At 33.9% G+C, this 17969-nt stretch overlaps 2 protein-coding genes across 8 annotated transcripts; both read left to right on the forward strand.

Moving 5' to 3' along the window:
- The first annotated feature begins 292 nt into the window (after positions 1 to 292).
- LOC120263393 (pre-mRNA-splicing factor ATP-dependent RNA helicase DEAH1) lies at positions 293 to 12913 on the forward strand. 6 transcript variants are annotated; one of them, XM_039271276.1, is made up of 28 exons: positions 294 to 469; positions 851 to 958; positions 1049 to 1179; positions 1401 to 1601; positions 1707 to 1793; positions 2679 to 2765; positions 4006 to 4039; positions 4113 to 4167; positions 5132 to 5191; positions 5318 to 5389; positions 5579 to 5642; positions 6337 to 6416; positions 6623 to 6690; positions 6776 to 6833; positions 7059 to 7116; positions 7215 to 7283; positions 7443 to 7511; positions 8451 to 8540; positions 9118 to 9204; positions 9332 to 9447; positions 9534 to 9600; positions 9720 to 10760; positions 10872 to 10934; positions 11045 to 11168; positions 11250 to 11350; positions 12204 to 12266; positions 12366 to 12438; positions 12530 to 12913. In XM_039271276.1, exons 2-28 carry the CDS (start codon positions 859 to 861, stop codon positions 12577 to 12579), a joined length of 3168 nt encoding a protein of 1055 aa, XP_039127210.1. In that variant the 5' UTR covers positions 294 to 469; positions 851 to 858; the 3' UTR covers positions 12580 to 12913. The 6 variants fall into 6 exon arrangements, 5 of the variants coding, with proteins under 5 accessions (XP_039127208.1, XP_039127210.1, XP_039127211.1 ...); XM_039271274.1 differs by having other exon boundaries at positions 293 to 469; positions 7059 to 7332; XR_005537087.1 differs by lacking the exon at positions 12530 to 12913 and having other exon boundaries at positions 293 to 469; positions 7059 to 7332; positions 11045 to 11170; positions 11251 to 11350; positions 12366 to 12436.
- A 795-nt stretch (positions 12914 to 13708) lies between these two features.
- LOC120263395 lies at positions 13709 to 16601 on the forward strand. Of its 2 annotated transcripts, none has more exons than XM_039271281.1 (9): positions 13709 to 13834; positions 13904 to 13957; positions 14110 to 14163; positions 14249 to 14302; positions 14400 to 14453; positions 15087 to 15140; positions 15213 to 15284; positions 15629 to 15739; positions 16304 to 16601. In XM_039271281.1, exons 1-8 carry the CDS (start codon positions 13796 to 13798, stop codon positions 15716 to 15718), a joined length of 471 nt encoding a protein of 156 aa, XP_039127215.1. In that variant the 5' UTR covers positions 13709 to 13795; the 3' UTR covers positions 15719 to 15739; positions 16304 to 16601. The 2 variants fall into 2 exon arrangements, with proteins under 2 accessions (XP_039127215.1, XP_039127216.1); XM_039271282.1 differs by having other exon boundaries at positions 15632 to 15739.
- The last annotated feature ends 1368 nt before the right edge of the window (positions 16602 to 17969 follow it).

A 17969-nucleotide genomic window follows, 5' to 3' on the forward strand; every position in this document is an offset into this window, starting at 1 on the left:
TTTATTAATATATAAATAATTGTTATTTTTATGTAGCATATATATATATATATAATAAGACATGTAAAAAAAACTTATTTTATTAATTATTGACATCAGATTTTTTACCTGGTTTGTTTGTAATTTTTACTGATTCATTTATCAGGGGTACTATTTTTATGGCGGGGTGTAAATAATTTTCTTTTATTCGAGGGGCATGCAAGCAAAATAAATAAATAAAGCCATTTTCTTTTGGGTTTGACACATTAATTGAAATTTTAAAATTTTTTTAAAATTCTCATCCAACTCATATTTTTGTGTTTTTGAAGCCGATCTCGAGGTTGGAGGCCACGGCAAGGTGCTAGATATAAACAACCCAAATTCGCAGCCTTGCGATCTTTCCCCATTCTCCTCGCCGGCAAGCTTGAAGCAAAGCTCTCCGTTCTTCTCCTTCGATCTTCGACGCGTGCATCCTTCTGTTGATATCCAGGTATTGCTCTGATAGCCTCTTGCTCAATGGCCAAACCCTAGAATTTTTGGTTCTGGATGTGTTTGGTTCTGCGTGTGTGCTTTCAATTGTTGTTTGATGAGATTGTAAACCCTAGAAATAGTGGTTGTGCATGTGTTTTTAATCGTTTCTTGATGAGATTGTAAACCCTAGAAATAATGGCTCTGGTTGTGATTTCAGTCGTTTTTTTTATGAGATTGTAAACCCTAGAAACAGTGGTTGTTGATGTGTTTTTAAATTTGTTCTTGACTAGAGCGTAAAATTTAGAATTGGTGGTGTTTTTTTTTAAAAAATTTTGTTCATGTTTTTGGGTTCGTATCTTCAGTTCATTCCTTTGAAGATGTTGATGTTTGTGTGCATTAGGATCAAAAATGGCAAGCGAGAGCTACTTGAAAACTTGGGTTTCGGATAAGCTGATGACTCTGATGGGATACTCCAAGAGCGTTGTCGTGCAATATGTTATCCGTTTGTGTAATTATCAAGAGTTTGATTTTGAATTTCTTCTAACCATTCTTTGTTTATTTTAGTTAGTTTGTGAATGAATTTTGCTTGTTCTTGCAGCTAAGGAATCGTCTTCACCCTCTGATCTTCTAAGCAAGTTGTTGGAATATGGGTTTTCTTCATCAGCAGACACACGGTCGTTTGCTGAAGAGATATTTGCTAAAGTTCCTCACAGACAATCTGGTATGAGTGTAAGTCCCTACTTGGCTCCATTTCAATCTCTGTTGTAATGATGGTTATGCTTGCAATCAGTTTAGAAAAGGTAGATTAATCTGTTCCAAGTTATATGTCAAAGGCTCTTAAAATTGAAAAAGTAATTTGGTACTTTGATTACAAACTGTGATAGTTTGATGCTTTCTTTTTTTAATTGTTAAGTATATCCTTTGGTTTATATGTTTTCTTCTTGATCCAGGATTACCAAAAACAGGAAAAAGAAGCAGCTTTGTTTGCAAAGAAGCAAATGAGTTACAAATTGTTGGATGCTGATGATGACGATGATGAAGGAGCTGGCTCAGTAACTGCCACCTCTGCAGCTTCTCAGCCTGGAAAAAAAGAGTCCCATAGAAAGCGTTTTAGGAGGAAAAATGAAACCCAAGATGATGAAGATGATGAGGCATGGTGTTTTCCTTCATAGCACTTTCCCTTTCATATGGTAAGCTGTCATTCAGTCCTATGTTGTCTGATACTTGATTTTCTTTTGATTTATGCTATGCATTAGGTGACTACATCCAAAGATGTTGGGCGCCAAGTTCGAAGCCGTACTTCTGAGGTTGATGATGGCGATGATGGCGATGATGACAGTGAGGTACCTTATATTATTTATTTTTGTGTTAATTATTTTGTTGTGATTGAAAAGTGTACTATTATATGATAATGTATTTGGTGGTTCATTTAAGTTATTTATTTTAGTTGTTTTTACTTGGAAACTTGTTTTATAGAAGAATGGTCAGAGTTAAGTTGACTGTGTGCCAATTCATAATATGTAAAGACAAATAAACTTTTTCCTCAATGCTACAGGGTTTGCATATTATCTGTTTGATCAATGTTTAAAAGTTCAAAAGCACTATAGAAAGCTAAAGTATCTGCTTATGAAGCATTGCACATGTAGTATAATCACGAGCGAAGATATTATGTAGATGGCAATTTGCCCTTACGGGCACCGTCTTGTGAGTATGATTGTAGTTTGTTGGGATAATCCTGTTTGCACCCACTGTATGATTCATTATAGGTTAGAATGGCAGGGCTAAAAAGTTTGGAAGCTTGAAATGGTTTTGCAGGAAAGTGTTTTCTTTAGAATTCACCAAATTTTGTTTTGATTAATACTAATCAAAACAAATATTTGTTTTGCAATTTAAAATTTATTGATTGTTTTTTAAATTAATATTAATAAATTTTTTAATTAATTAATAAAGAAAGTTATTTATATAATTAAACTTTACCAAAAAATGTTAGCAGGATAAGTTTGGGGTGTATGGTCAGCGCCTTGGGGTAACCTGGGGTGACCCCACTACCTGGTCTTTTTAAAGGTTTACTATATTGATTGAGGAATATTTTATCTGTTGTCTTTCCTTTAAATTGATATTTTTTGCTGATTATTATGCTATGTTACTTGATCATTTTTAATTTTGATGGTCTTAAAATGCAATTACCATTGCTTTACCTAAATTAATATTTTTTTGGCCTTCTGCAGTCAGAAGCAGCTAGAATACGTGATCAAGAAGCAAGAGAGCGACTGGAAAGGAATATTAGAGAAAGAGATGCAGCTGGAACTCGGAAGGTACTTCAATGACAAATGAAGTTCAATTTTATTTTTATTTTTTAACTTATCATGTTGATCCTTTCTTTGGTCGAAGATAGAATATGAGTACATGTGTGGAAGACTAGAGGCAGTTCAATATAACTAAATCCTCTGTTTAGAAGAAAAGTAACATACATTTTAGTTGTTGAAAAATAAGTATAATTTGTTCTTCAACAGTGTTGATTTAGTGATTACCACAACCATCTTGGTCTAAATGGCAAAAGTGGATTGTAATGGTTCAAAGAATAAGATGGATTTTACCTTAGGAATCATTGACTATTCTATTAGAATAATGATGACAAAAACAAGTTACTGCTTTTGAATAATTCCTTGTCTAAATATAAAAATATTAGTCCAACTTCTAGGCACACAAATTCCTTAGTTTGTAATATTTTGGAAGGAGTTTTTTAGCTTGTTACCAAGATATATCTAATAACCTATTTTTAAGTTTATCACGAGCCAGCTTACCTTCTTCATTTTTTAATAAAGTTGAATCCTTTGTTTGTCACCTCACGGTTCATACAATTATTTCCGGTAGATATTGAATGCTCTTTTTATTTATTTATTTATTTATTTTGTGGGTGAGGATCTAAAGGTTGTAATGTTTGCTTATTTTTCAAACTAGTCTCATACACCGAAGTACTTTTACCATGTCTATATTTTTAACCTTCTGATTGATGCCGCCCAATTCACAGACCCTTGACTAGAGCTTGTGAATTTTCCCTGACAGAACTAAGGTAAGATATGGATAGTCTCTTGCTATCAAGGAATGCCAGTCTCTCCCTCACAAGAATCTATTTAATAGTTCTCTCTAATTGAGCTGTGAATAGAATAAATTAAACGTACCTCCTCATGCGGCTAAACTCCTAGATGGAAAGATTTTAATTCTATTTGAAGGATAATTTATTCCAAATAAACTTATCACTAACTAATTTAAAACAATTAAAAACGAAAAAAAAACTCAAAACAGAGACATAATTATCCAAGTAATTAGGCATTGTTGAGTTCATCACTAATGCTAATCAAAATTGAACGCTTTAGAGTAGAAAAATGTATATAGAGGTTTAGTGGCCAAATGAAGCTATCAACTTTTCTTTATCTTATCATGCAATTTATTTGTTTGTTCATTTTTGTTCCTTTCTTTAAGAAGACGTGTCGTTGATATCTTGATCCTGATTGATGTGACTATTCTTTAATTGTCTTTGTGCTTCTTCAATAGTTGATGGAACCCAAGGTTTCGAAGAAGGAGGAAGGTGAGGTTTTCATGATGTCTGTTTTTATGTGGCTTTCGGATAAATACTTACTAGTTAGTTATTGCTGCTGCAGAGGAGATGATTCGAAGATCTGCAGCTATGGAGCAAGACGACACTTCAGATCTAAGGTTCTTGCTCATGAAGCCTAGTTTTTAATGTTTGTTAGTAGTTTCTTTCCCATATGGGGTTAGATCACCTTAAAGAAATGGTTGCGTTAGATGTTCTGCTTCTGGAAGATCGCCAACTTAAAATTTTAAATTGTCAAATGCCAACATGTTGTTTTAAATTTGTAATGTAAAAGAAAAAGATGTGTTTTGCAAGTCTCTATGCTATATTTGGTTGTTAGGTTACCTTAAGGTGTCCCAAGTTCACCCTAAGTTTCCAACCAAATACCAGCAGGTTACCCCTCCCAGCTTTTTCTACGAAATTTTTTCCTTCAAATAAATATATTTGATAATTAATTTTCAAAATTGTCACTATTAATAAACAACTACTATTACTTAAAAAGGTAAAATTTTAATTTTAAGATATTTATTTTGATTATTAATAATTAAGTCAAAGTTGGGTCAATTCTATTTAAAAGTTTTCTCCTTAAAACAATGTCAACCTACCATCTAAGTCCCGACCGAATACACCCCTAATGTTTATGGAAGTTATTGGCTGGATGTTTGGTTCACAAGTTGGAATACCAAATTACTACCATCTGAACCTTTTATCTCTTTAATTCCTATTAGATTGGGGGATACTAAAAATGTGAGTCTCTCTTACTTGAAATGTAATTCTCCCTCACCTTGCATTAGTTTATAAAGAGTAATAACCTAAAGTACAATCATGCAAAGGAAATACATTTGATTTGAGTTTATCCAAGCTTCCTAGTAGAATTGCTTTGTGTAAGTTCCCTATACTCCTGGCATCTCAGGTTTGTCCAAAATAATCACATCAGGGGTTTATATGTGTTAATGAATAAGTAAGCTTTTTTTCAATAAATAGACTTGTTGCTCCTGTGAATAACTCACCTTAGCTTATTATTTGTACAAACCTTTTTTATACAAACCTGAATTATGGCTATAACTTGTTTTATTGATGTATCAGAGTGGTGTCGAGACAAATGTATTTGCAGAAAAGGCGAGAGAAGAAGCTTTTGGAGCTGCGGTATGGTGTACTTTCTGTAAATTATTCTTTCATCATATGTTGCAGTTTTGTATCAATACAAATTCTTTAACCAGTTGATTTTTCTTAAATAATGCCTAAATTTTTAAAATGACTTGCCCATCCCAGGGATGATATTATAGACCATGAGTATCTCTTTGAGGGTGTCAAGTTGACAGAAGCAGAAGAGCGCGAGTTTAGGTAATGATTTACTGCATTCACTTTTATCTTTTAATTAGAGAGTTGCATTTATTTTTTTATTTTCATTTTACCTATTTGGCGACCTTCTCTTATATCTTCAGATTCTTCTTCTTCATTTTATTTTGGTGATACACTCCATTATGTGCATCTGATTAATTTGTTTACGTTTGGTTGGTTTATTGTGTGTAGGTACAAGAAACAAATTTTTGAGCTTGCCAAAGAGCATGTAGAAAATCTTGATGATATTGATGAGGTAATGAATATCTCCTCTTTGTTCATATAGTTATTACTCCTTTTATGTTCATTTGTTTTGCAGCAATATCTACTCTGTTATTTTGGCAAAATTTCCCCATAATCTCTTTTCCTGTTGCATCCCACTAGCTGGGGCTGCTGCATGGAATGATCTTCTGATGGTTTTAATATTTTTGTGTAGTATGTCTGATATTATATTGATGAGGAATTAATTTCTGTATCATTTCCATCACCTGTTACTCAGTTCGTAAGGAAAGTGTATTGCTCGCTATAATTGGGTGTTAAAAGGACTTCAGATTGTTTCTTTTTGGTATATCCTGAACTATGCCACGTGCACTTCATGTCTGATTCCAAAGGTTTTTTTTCCATATATATTTTATCAGAATTCACAGGGGACTTTGTTGAGTTAGAAATAAATTTTTTATGTAGTAAAGTGGTAATTGTAATATTTCGTAATATGATTATGCAATTAATAATTGGGTTTTTTAATTCTAAACATCAGTGGATGATTAGTATAGCTATATTTTTTATGTTGTAAATAAGCAAACCTTATGATTTGATATTGTAAATCGCTTATTTTTTATATTATTGTTTCTGTTAATTGTTATCTTTTTAGAATTTCTACATGTTAAGGCCTTTTTGTTTATTTATATGATCATAACAACATTTTGTTTCTCATGATAAAACAAGGGCAGTATAGGATGCCTGATGCATATGATCAAGAGGGGGGTGTAAATCAAGAGAAAAGATTTGCTGCAGCTGTGCAGCGATACAAGTGAGTGAACTTGATATAGTGATTGTCTTCTTCACCTTGCCAGAAACATACCCCTTTTTTATTTTTTTCTTTCTCCTTTTTTTTTTTTTTGGCACCATTCATATCCTTTGTCTTTGTCTGTATGGTATATGTAACTCAATTTAGTTACATGCTATTGATTTACATTTTTTCTAGAATGTTTCTGAATAATTTCTTTCTTCAATCAGGGATTCTGCTGTGGGTGATAAAATGAATCCGTTTGCAGAACAAGAAGCATGGGAAGAACACCAAATTGGTATTATCTATGCCTAGTCTTTTTCCTCATTGTTAAACAGTATTATATTTTGGACAATCCAAAGTAATAATTTCTGTTATTGCAGGTAAGGCAACCCTAAAGTTTGGCTCTAAGAACAAAAAACAAGCAGTGGATGATTATCAGTGAGTTTCACATACTATTTTATTCTTTGTTTTCCTGTCACCATGATGTGTTTTGTGTTTTTTGCCTGTTTATTTTCCATGTAATCACATTTTTTGTCTCTTTTAACATGATTTGGGTTTTGGTACAGTTTATCAGCATAAACTTTTTAATTTTTTCAAGCATATGCGTTTTCATCTCTTGATAGTTACTAACAGGAGCATTTTTCTTTGGGGCTATTCATTTAGGTATGTTTTTGAGGATGGGATTGACTTCATCAAGGAATCTGTTATGGATGGTGTCCAGGTGGAAAGACATAAAACATTTTTTTCCCTTGATTCTTACATTTGCTGTGGTTGTTATCTCCTGAATGCTGTTCTGATCTTAGATGTGTATTCAAGCAGTATGAAGATGCATTGGATGGCGAGACTCCTGAAGATGTTGCTGCAAAATCTGCACTTCAAAAGATTCAAGTATGACGTCTTTAACAACTTTCGGCTTGCAAATTTTTCCATTGCTTATGTGGGTTTTGTGGCTTTACTTGCTTTTGTTTAAAGAAACAACCATGGTTTCAGTGTCAGTTTGAGTTGCAAAAATGTGTTACATTTTGATGTTCTCTCGTGCTTGCTCAGGATGATAGGAAGACCTTGCCCATCTATCCTTATCGCGAAGAACTACTCCAGGCTGTTAATGATCATCAGGTCAGTATAGTTTTGTACTGGTTTGGTTCTATTTTCTTTCGGAACTAGTAATTGTTCTTGTCTGTCCATAATTTCCCAGATATTACCTTCATGTTATTCTTCAATTTTTTTCCTGCATATTCCATGTTTGAGCAGCATTCAGTGGATAATTTTGTTTACTTGTCTAAGGCCATTGCAAACAATTAGCTGCATGTGGAATCTCACATTACTTCTGCATTGCAATAATGGGAGTTATCATTGATTGGAAGAGATTGCGGCCCTTACTCACTATTTTGTTTTTCTGCTAGTAGATTGCTAAACCTTAGACAATTGATACTTGAGTTATACAGGCTTGGATGTCAATCATAAGTAGTGCTGGATTTTCATCTAGATTTGTAATCCATGCGTTCTTTGAAGAATCTCCAAAACCCTTTTGACTGCCTTTCACCTTCTATTCTTTAAAAAGAACAAAATGGCAAACATCAATTTATACTGTTCTATATTTTTTGTAGTGTACATGAAGTCAAAGACTTAGCCAATAGTGACTTTTGTGTTCTCTCTCGGTTTCGAAGTTGTGCTTGTGCTGAGTATACCAATAGTGGGTTCTATTATCCATATGTTCTAATTTTTATGTGCATTGTACAGCCCTATTCATGCTTGTTCCAACAAACTGAGGCTGTGAAAAAAATCTATGGCTAATAATTGTTTAAAACCAATGGATCTTTACTGATCCATATCATTAGTATAAGATTAAAAAAAAGTTGTGCACAATAATGTTGGACATATTAAATGATAGTTGTGGGGTATCCGTTAGGGGATAAATGCCGGACTTTGGTAAAGGAAGATGAGCCCTTGTTTGTCTATGGTGATAAGGTAGTCTGTGGTACATGCCACTAGGTGGCAATATCCAACATTAGTGTTCTGACAGGTTAAAATCATATTTTTTTTCTTTTGTGTTAGGTCCTTGTAATTGTTGGGGAGACTGGCTCTGGAAAGACTACTCAGATACCTCAATACCTTCATGAAGCTGGATATACAAAACATGGGAAGGTATTACATGAAGAATTTGATATCATACTTTTATTTTTCTTAGAACCGCAAGTTACTGACTAGAAGAACAATTGGCAAGGTTTTGTACTTCTTTGTTTGTTTCGGAACCTATGTTTTGTGTCTCTTAAAACCTTGTGATGGGAATCTGTGAATTTTACTTATCATCCTTTACTGCCCATACTATGTTTTCCTGTGTTGAATGCAATATGTGCTTCTAAAAGTGACCATAGGTTCATAAAAATAGTCCCTGAATTCTTTTTATTTTTCATTGCATGAATTTCATGAAGTTTTTGTAATTGCTCTATATATTATTTGGGTTTCCAAAAGTTTCCGGAATTTTGTATTTTTATGAATTACTCATCTATTTATTTAAACATTACATTTTTGTAAAAATATTTGTAGTTTTTAGATTAGAGTCTCCCAAACTGTTCTCTGAGTACTAGTGAATTGCCTGATTCTGCCCTATATTCTGAATTTTTCTTGCCCCTTATACTTGTGACAAGGAAAAGATTTTAGTTCAGATTTTTCTAAAGTCAGAGTTCAGTTGCATGTTGTTGACCTTATTAACCTATTGTAGGTTGGATGCACACAACCACGACGTGTTGCAGCCATGAGTGTTGCTGCACGAGTGTCACAGGAGATGGGTGTGAAACTAGGTCATGAGGTGTGTCTGTTTAGCCCCTTGGTTTCCTGTCCACCTGCAGTTGTGCAAATGTTCTTTTTTCACATCTAGTTGATTATGACATGGTTCATTCATTATCATCTGCTTCCTGTATGTTGTGGACATGCAGGTTGGCTATTCCATTCGGTTTGAAGATTGTACTTCAGAGAAAACTATTCTGAAATATATGACAGATGGGATGTTGTTGCGTGAATTCCTTGGTGAGCCTGACTTGGCCAGTTACAGGTGGATTTCAAATTTAGGAGACACTTGGTTATCACAGTTGTATTTTTCGTTTTTATGTCTCTTAACTTTTTGTTTAACATCCTTAGTGTTGTGATGGTGGATGAGGCACATGAGAGAACACTCTCAACAGACATTTTATTTGGTTTAGTGAAGGTAAGCTGAATTCTCGATTAAAAGATCTGGATGAGTTTGCCTTGGCAGATTCATATTTAGCTGTATTCTGTAAATTTGTATTCAAGATTGTCTCACTTCTTGTTGTATACCCTTGATAGGATATTTCTCGTTTCCGGAAAGATCTCAAATTGCTTATATCTAGTGCAACGCTTGATGCTGAGAAGTTCAGTGATTACTTTGACTCAGCCCCGATTTTTAAAATACCAGGAAGGCGGTTTCCTGTTGATATACATTTCACAAAGGCGCCTGAAGCAGATTACATTGATGCAGCCATAGTCACTGTTCTTCAAATTCACGTGACACAACCACCTGGTGACATTCTTGTATTTCTCACTGGACAGGAGGAAATAGAAACAGTTGATGAGATACTGAAGCATCGGACAAGGGGTTTAGGTACAAAGATAGCAGAGCTTATTATATGCCCAATTTATGCTAATCTTCCAACAGAGCTTCAGGCCAAAATCTTTGAACCAACACCAGAGGGAGCTCGCAAGGTTGTTTTGGCGACAAACATAGCCGAAACATCACTGACAATTGATGGTATTAAATATGTTGTTGACCCTGGATTCTGCAAGATAAAATCATATAATCCAAGGACAGGTATGGAGTCCTTGCAGATCAATCCAATCTCAAAGGCTTCTGCAATGCAAAGAGCCGGTAGGTCTGGACGTACTGGACCTGGAAAATGCTTTCGTTTGTATACAGCATATAATTATCACCATGACCTTGAAGATAACACTGTACCAGAAATACAGAGGACCAACCTTGCTAATGTTGTACTCACTCTGAAGAGCCTGGGGATTCATGACCTGGTGAATTTTGATTTCATGGATCCACCCCCCTCCGAGGCAATACTGAAAGCCCTTGAGCTACTATTTGCTCTTAGTGCATTAAATAGTAAGGGAGAATTGACCATGGTTGGGAGAAGGATGGCAGAGTTTCCTTTGGATCCCATGCTTTCCAAGATGATTGTTGCATCAGACAAATACAAATGTTCTGATGAGATTATTTCAATTGCTGCAATGTTGTCTGTGGGAAATTCAATATTCTACCGACCAAAGGACAAACAAGTTCATGCAGACAATGCAAGGCTAAATTTCCACACAGGAAATGTTGGGGACCATATTGCACTACTGAATGTATTCTCTCATTATTTTTGTATATTTTCACATTACATCTGCTTATAGACCAAGTGATGATGGCTTCTTATACTGTATAATTCCTGAACTTGTTTGATGTTGTCATTTCAGGTCTACAATTCATGGAAAGAAACTAATTTCTCCACCCAATGGTGCTATGAAAACTACATACAGGTACTATTTTGATAAATTAAAATGAATTTAATAGTTGTCACAGTTCTTTTCAGTCTACTGCCATGAGATGACGCTTGTTGTGTATGTGTTCATGCTGCGTGCTATCTCAGGTCCGGAGTATGAAACGGGCTAGGGATATCAGAGACCAGCTGGAGGGTCTCTTGGAAAGAGTTGAGATTGAAATCACCGCAAGTCCCAATGATTTGGATGCAGTAAAGAAGGCTATCACTTCAGGTGAAAATGTTTTCTTGTGCATTTCGGCCTGATCTTGCTTCTATTTACTATAGAGCTTCAACCTTCTTGAGTTCCTTTCAGGTTTTTTCCATCATTCAGCAAGGCTGCAGAAAACTGGAGCATATAAAACTGTCAAAAATCCCCAAACAGTATACATACACCCCAGCTCTGGTCTAGCACAGGTAAACAATCTATCTAACGTTGCTTTGTAAATTGTTATACATTTGCATGACCTGTGATTTTTATTTATTTATTTATATTATGGTATGGGTTGGTAAAATTAAGGAAAAGACTAAGTGTATCATACCTTGTTTTAAATGTGAAATTCAAAGCTTGTTATTCTATGTAGAACGAGCTTGAAGAAATTAAATTATTGTAAATCAAACTTTGCATCAATTTTGTTAACACTTATGATCACTCATATATAACAATAACAACAAGAAGCCGTTAGTCCCATCTATTTGGTATTGGCTACATGAACTCTTTTCTTACATGTTGCTCTATTGAAGGCTAAAGAACTAGAGAAACCAAACACAGACAAATTATTACGCAAAGTTTCTATTAAACAGTTTTTAGGTCCGCATCTCTCTTTTCTACAACCTTCCAATTGGACTGTTTCCAATTTTCTTATAGAGGCATCTGCGACATGTCATATGCCTACCATCTTAGTAGATCCTTTCTCTAAGTTGTCAATTACATGTGCTACTATCAATCTATTTCGAATAAATTCATTCCTTGATCGGTCCAACGGCTGACATCCATCTCAACATTCTTATCCATACTCATACTTTGAGTGTGTTGTTGTTTAAACAACATTATGACTCACACATCATAGTTGATCTAGCTACCATTTTATAATGCTTACTTTTCAATCTAAGAGCTATTTTATGATCACATATAACTCCATTAACTCCTCTCCATTTTACCCAACCTGTCTTAATCCTATTTTTAACTCATATATGTATCATAACATTGTGTGGATTGTTAAACGATAATGATTCTAATGGGTTTCATCATTTTTTTTTTCTCTTTTAGGTGCTTCCACGATGGGTCATTTATCATGAACTCGTGCTTACTGCCAAAGAGTACATGCGCCAGGTAACTTGCCACAAATGAATTCCGTGACAACATCAAAGCTTGTGCTTCCTATGATCCATAAATGGCTTATAATATTCGAATCATTTAAAATCAATGCAGGTTATCGAATTGAAACCAGACTGGTTGGTGGAAATCGCACCTCATTACTACAAGTTGAAGGATGTTGAAGATAGTAAGTGCTCTCTCTGGTTTTTTACTCACAGACAGTATGTATCCATCTTCTTTTTCTCCGGAAAGATTATAAATTTCTCTTGTTGTTACAGCGGGGTCGAAGAAAATGCCTCGTGGGCAAGGCCGAGCTGCTATGGATTGAAGCAAGGCTTGTTTCTTGGATAATACTATAACGATTTTGCTGTATTGGGCGCAGGAACTATCCTTATTGCACAGTGAAAAGTTAAAAAAAAAAATGTATTTGGAGTGTTGTTTGCTGAGGAAACTGTGAATAGCGTTTGTTGTGCATTTCGTTTTAATTTTCCGACTTAGTTCATCATGTAATATTATTGTATGGTAGCAAAAGTACCGTGCCGTGGTTCATCGGCTGCACGAAACCGCTGTATATTGGAGTTCTAACAAGTTAACGATCGTTTCATGTACTTGGATGGCTATTATCTTTGGTTGATGATGCATCATGGCGAGTTTTTCTGGCAGATTTATAAGCTTCAATAATATTTGATTAAATAGTTTATTACTTAAATCCTTCTTTGGTTTATGTATGACAATTATGAGGAAGTCCCTGTAAGGTTTTACCTTCACCTAAGGGGCCCCCATATGGTGCTACAAATAATATTAGAAAACTTATTGGCAAGTGTGAAAAATAAGTGCTTTATTTTTCAGTATCAAGCTGCGGGTGTAGTGAAACGCACATTCACTCCATTTTTAATGTTTTAATTTCACTACCAACTAGGTTACTATAGTGCAAGTAATGTTATAAAAACAACGGGTAATTTTTTATTTTTATTTTTTGAGGTGGATAAGTCTTTGTGGATCATGAGACTTGACACACTGGTATGGTGACTGACCAGCTTAGTCAAAGGGACTCAGCACATTAGTATGTTCGATTGACTTGGCGTTAATGCCTTAATGCGCTCTCTTCCACACACTAAAGACTTTTGTGTTTGTATTCGACCTAAAGTTCATTGTTCATCTCCTGCTCGAAATCAGGGAATATCAATTTTTACCAAGTATATTCGACCGATCTCTACGCTGATGTTGTTATATTTTTTTCATGTGATTGGAGGGACACATGTCGGGGCTTTTAATAGAAATGGAAACCCAGGATATTCCTTGGTTCCAGAACTAGGGGAAATGAGTTAAAGTTTTCATTGGCGTTTTATGTTTAATTATTACATTTTTCAAAGGGGTTGCAAGTGAAATAGTAAGGGTCTCATTCGCAAAATCTCTCGTTAAATTCGTTTTTAGTCCGCCAATTTTCTCCATTATCAATTCAAATCAACATCTCCCCACTCTTCCTCATTTTCTCTTCCCCAGTTCGAAGCAGAAGAAGCCCTAATCCAAGAGTTCCATCTCCAATGGCGGATTCCAACCCAGCTTTGCCATCCTCAGATCAGGTATGTCTCATCTCCGATCTTGTTGATGAGTTCTTTGGCTCTTGTTTTGATCTGAATCTGGTTTCTTAGGCCCTTACCACTGAGGAAAGGAATGATCCGAAGTTGATCGGTTTGGAGATCAAGGTGCGATGAGTGTTTCTCTTGATTTTTATCAACTTCAATCCCCGATTTGAAAGTGGAAATGTGCTGGATTGTTCTTACCTCTTTATTTAGTTGTTCTTTAGATTTGATTTTTTTTTCTTCTTGATTTTATGATTGAAGTGCAATTCTCACAGATTAGTCCTGATGAGAAGAAGGAGGATCTGCAAGAGATTGGAGCGAAGTTTGCAGTGAGATAATTGAATTAATCTTTGGTGTATTTGCTTAAGAATTTGCCGTGGTTTTTGTTATTCATGGATCCTGTTTTCTTGTTAGGAATTGAATGAATCGCAATCCGAGCTATTAAGCAGACTTCAAAAGCTTAGAGATGTAACATTCTCCCTATATTGATCCTCTTCACTCTTCTTTTGGTAAAGAAGAGATTTTTTTTTTTCTTTTTTGATAACATCTGTATGTAATATTTCAGGATATGAAAAACTGGAGTATAACACTTGATAAACAAGTTGCAACCTACAAAGATGTAAGTGTTCTTTGTCTAACATGTTGCAGGATCTGAAACCCAACATTTGATTTCCTTTTGATTTACTGGTTTTTACATCTATCTGCCTAAATTGAACCATTTTGATTTCAATAGGATTATTGGTTACTAAAATTATTGGGTAAATACCATGTTGAATATATGTCCTGTTTGTATTCTTAGTTTGTGTAAATTGATGCATGCCCATAGAAGTTGATTATAGATGAATGCAATTACTGCTGATCATAATGAATGTTGTGGATTTTTTATTTTGGTTCTAGAGGTCAAATCTTAATAGAAAGCCATCTGAGAGTTCTCGCTCAAATTAATTGCAAAAACCCAAGCTAATGTCTCCTGAAATGATCAGCATAACAATTCTTGAATGGATAAAGAAGTCATTCTTTATATGTGGTAGCAGATTATTTTTTTCCAAGATTATCTTCCAGATATTTTACTTTTTTTTTCAGTATTTGTCTGTGCTATACTTGATTTTTCTCCTGTTCTTCAATCTTTGCTTTTCTTTAGCCATATCAAACAAGATTTCTAATTTTCATGGCAATTTCGCAGCACAGATCCATCTAATTTCAGTGATGAGATATATTCAGTACATGAAATTTATCTTCGTATCCTGTGCAGGAGCTTAAAACAATGAAGGAGTCACTCAATAGTGAATTGGATCAACTAAGATCAGTAATATCTTATCCTCTAATTCATTATTTGAGAGATATGCCTGTTTATATATTAACCTGTGATTGTGTTTAGGGATTCAAGGAACTCAGGACCACCCTTCAGAAGCAACAAGAGGATGTCAGTGATAGTCTAAGAAACTTGGGGGTAACTGATCTATTGTTTTGTTAATCATGTTGTTCCTTGTTATTTTTCTGGTTGCTCTAGATGTATGCTTGTGGATTATGATTCTGTTTTAAATACTGATTATTCAATGGCCATACTATCAACTGTTTGACACTTGATTTTGCATCGTTGAAGTGGTGGTTATCTTTTCCAGCTGTAAATTTGGCATGATATGCTGGCCTTACGTTCTCATTTTATTTACACTTCCAAGTACTCAAGATATCATTACCGAAGTGTGTTAGAGATTTAAGTGTTGCTTTTTAATTATTTTGGGTTATGTTAACAGGAACTTTTTCTAGCTGTAACTAATGTTTCTCTTTTTCTAGCAGATGGAGGATCCGTCTGAACATTCTAAAAGGACTGGAACTCATGATGCCAATGAAGCACAAAGTTCACCTGCAGAGAACTCCAAATAAATCTCTCCTTAGTTGATCCTGGTAACTTAAATTCTCAATTGTATTTTATGTCTTTTAGTGAATAGCGCTAAGAAAGATGGCTTATAAATTGAAAACATTTGGTTTCAGGCCATGGTATTAGTATCACACTACGACAGAATATGCATAACTATGTTTGCTTTGTTACTCCAGTGAGTAACAGATGTAGCTTGAGCTTGACTATTATTATTCTTTCATAAAGTGAAACTCAGTTGCATAATTAACATCAGTAATTATCCTTTTTCTCTGCCTGATCATTTCCAATTTTCCATATCATGGGAGCCGCAACTTTGATGGAACCCATACATTTATGAGACTTAGCAATAAGGAGTTGAGGGGACACACTTATTAATACTACTTGCACCAACATCCAATTATATCATGCCCAAACATAAATAGATGAGATATCTATTGTAATGATCTTGATATGTTTGTCATTCAATTTTAAGTGCTAGCATGTCCCAGTCTTCCTTTATCTTTTGAGAAGCTTGGTGGTTGGTTTTGTTGGAATGTGAAAATAACATGTTATTGATGCAATTTGCAATATTTTTTTCTTTTATATGACAGAATAATCCACCAAAAAAAGAAAGCTTTCATAGTGTTGAAGTGGGTTGATGTTAGCAAATGGAAAATGAGTGCAACTCACTATCAACAGAGAACCTTATCAGCACAAGGTACATTGTTTTCCCTGCTCTGTGTTCAATTATGTCATCTTTAAAACAGACATAGTTTGAATTAGCCAGATGGACTGTTTGTTTTTGTGCAACAAATGATTGATGTTTATGTAGTTGAGAACTTGTATAGTATGCTTTGTGTTTTCCTTAAGTTTTATTTGTAATAAGCAAATGATATCTACCATTTATAATATTAAGAGTGACATATATTCTTCTTTAAAATCTTAAATTTACAATTATATTTTCATGAAAAGCTAATTACCTATTCTGTTTTAATAATAGATGGAACATCAAATATATTTCCATAGACTATACATTTTAATTTTTTTAACACATTCTTTTTTTTTAAAAAAAAAAAATAGGGTTCTAGTACTAAACAATAAACTAAATAAAATTATATTTTGAAAACACAAGTACAACTGATAGGATACACAAATTAAAAGGTTAAGAATGAGTCTTTTTAGAAAATGTACAAAGATTATGTTAGTATTTCATAAATTAACTGATTTATTCAGTTTGTATACATTAACTTTGTAGAGAGTATATGTATAATATATAAAATCCTTTTTTTTAAAATTATTTTGTTGTATTTTGAAGAGACATATTAGCAGTACTAGATTGACAAGTCTTACAGAAAACAGAGTCCATAAAGTAAGATAGTATCACAAGTTAGCAGCCAAATAGTAGTCCTTGAGTGGGGTTACCTCACTTCAGTGTGACTGCAATGTGAGGGAGGGTCCTGCATGCCAAAACAAATCATATTCCACTAGATATATAAGGTTCAAGAGCAATAAGCCAAGTACCTTATTATCATTTCACTCAACATCATTCAAATGTGTATTAGAAAACACATTGGCTAAGTGGAGTCACTTCTTACTCCACCATGAACATATCTCATGGGTGTGTTGTACTCTATATGATATGACTATATTATAGGCCACTCCACCTTGGAAATTATATATAATAACTCAATCTAATCTTAGAAGTTTAATAATTATCAATCAATATATCTAAGTAGGCTTAGGTTGCATGCCCAAGAATTAATAATATTATTATTATTTTTTTGTTCAATCATTGATATTTGGTGTTAGATAAAGGAATGATAGTTTGGTTATGAAAAAACAAACATCTTTTGTTGTGTGTTTCTTTCAGTGCTAGAAATGGTAGCAATTAGCTTGTTTTGTGCTTTATTGTTTATAATTATTAAATAAATATTTAAAACAATCACCCCGTAATAAGGTAGGTAGTATTCCATTACTTTTTCCAGGCTTTGGAATCTTAATTCTCAAAAAAAAATTTAATCATTTTTTTTTATGGTTAATCGAATCTCACGTATCAAAAAAATTTAATTATTTCATAAAATTTTATAAAAAATTAATTTATTTTTTAAAAATTACTTCTAATTTATATCTTCATATTTAATTTTAACAAAAAAAGTTGAATAGATTGTTAAGAGTAATTTAAAAAATAATAATAAATATTTTTTTAATATTAAAAAATAATAAATTAAAAAAAAAATGAATTTTTGATAGATAAAAAACAGAGCTGAGGGAGTATCT

This window comes from Dioscorea cayenensis, chromosome 6 (assembly GCF_009730915.1).
Source record: "Dioscorea cayenensis subsp. rotundata cultivar TDr96_F1 chromosome 6, TDr96_F1_v2_PseudoChromosome.rev07_lg8_w22 25.fasta, whole genome shotgun sequence".
In the NCBI taxonomy this organism is placed as follows: domain Eukaryota; kingdom Viridiplantae; phylum Streptophyta; class Magnoliopsida; order Dioscoreales; family Dioscoreaceae; genus Dioscorea; species Dioscorea cayenensis.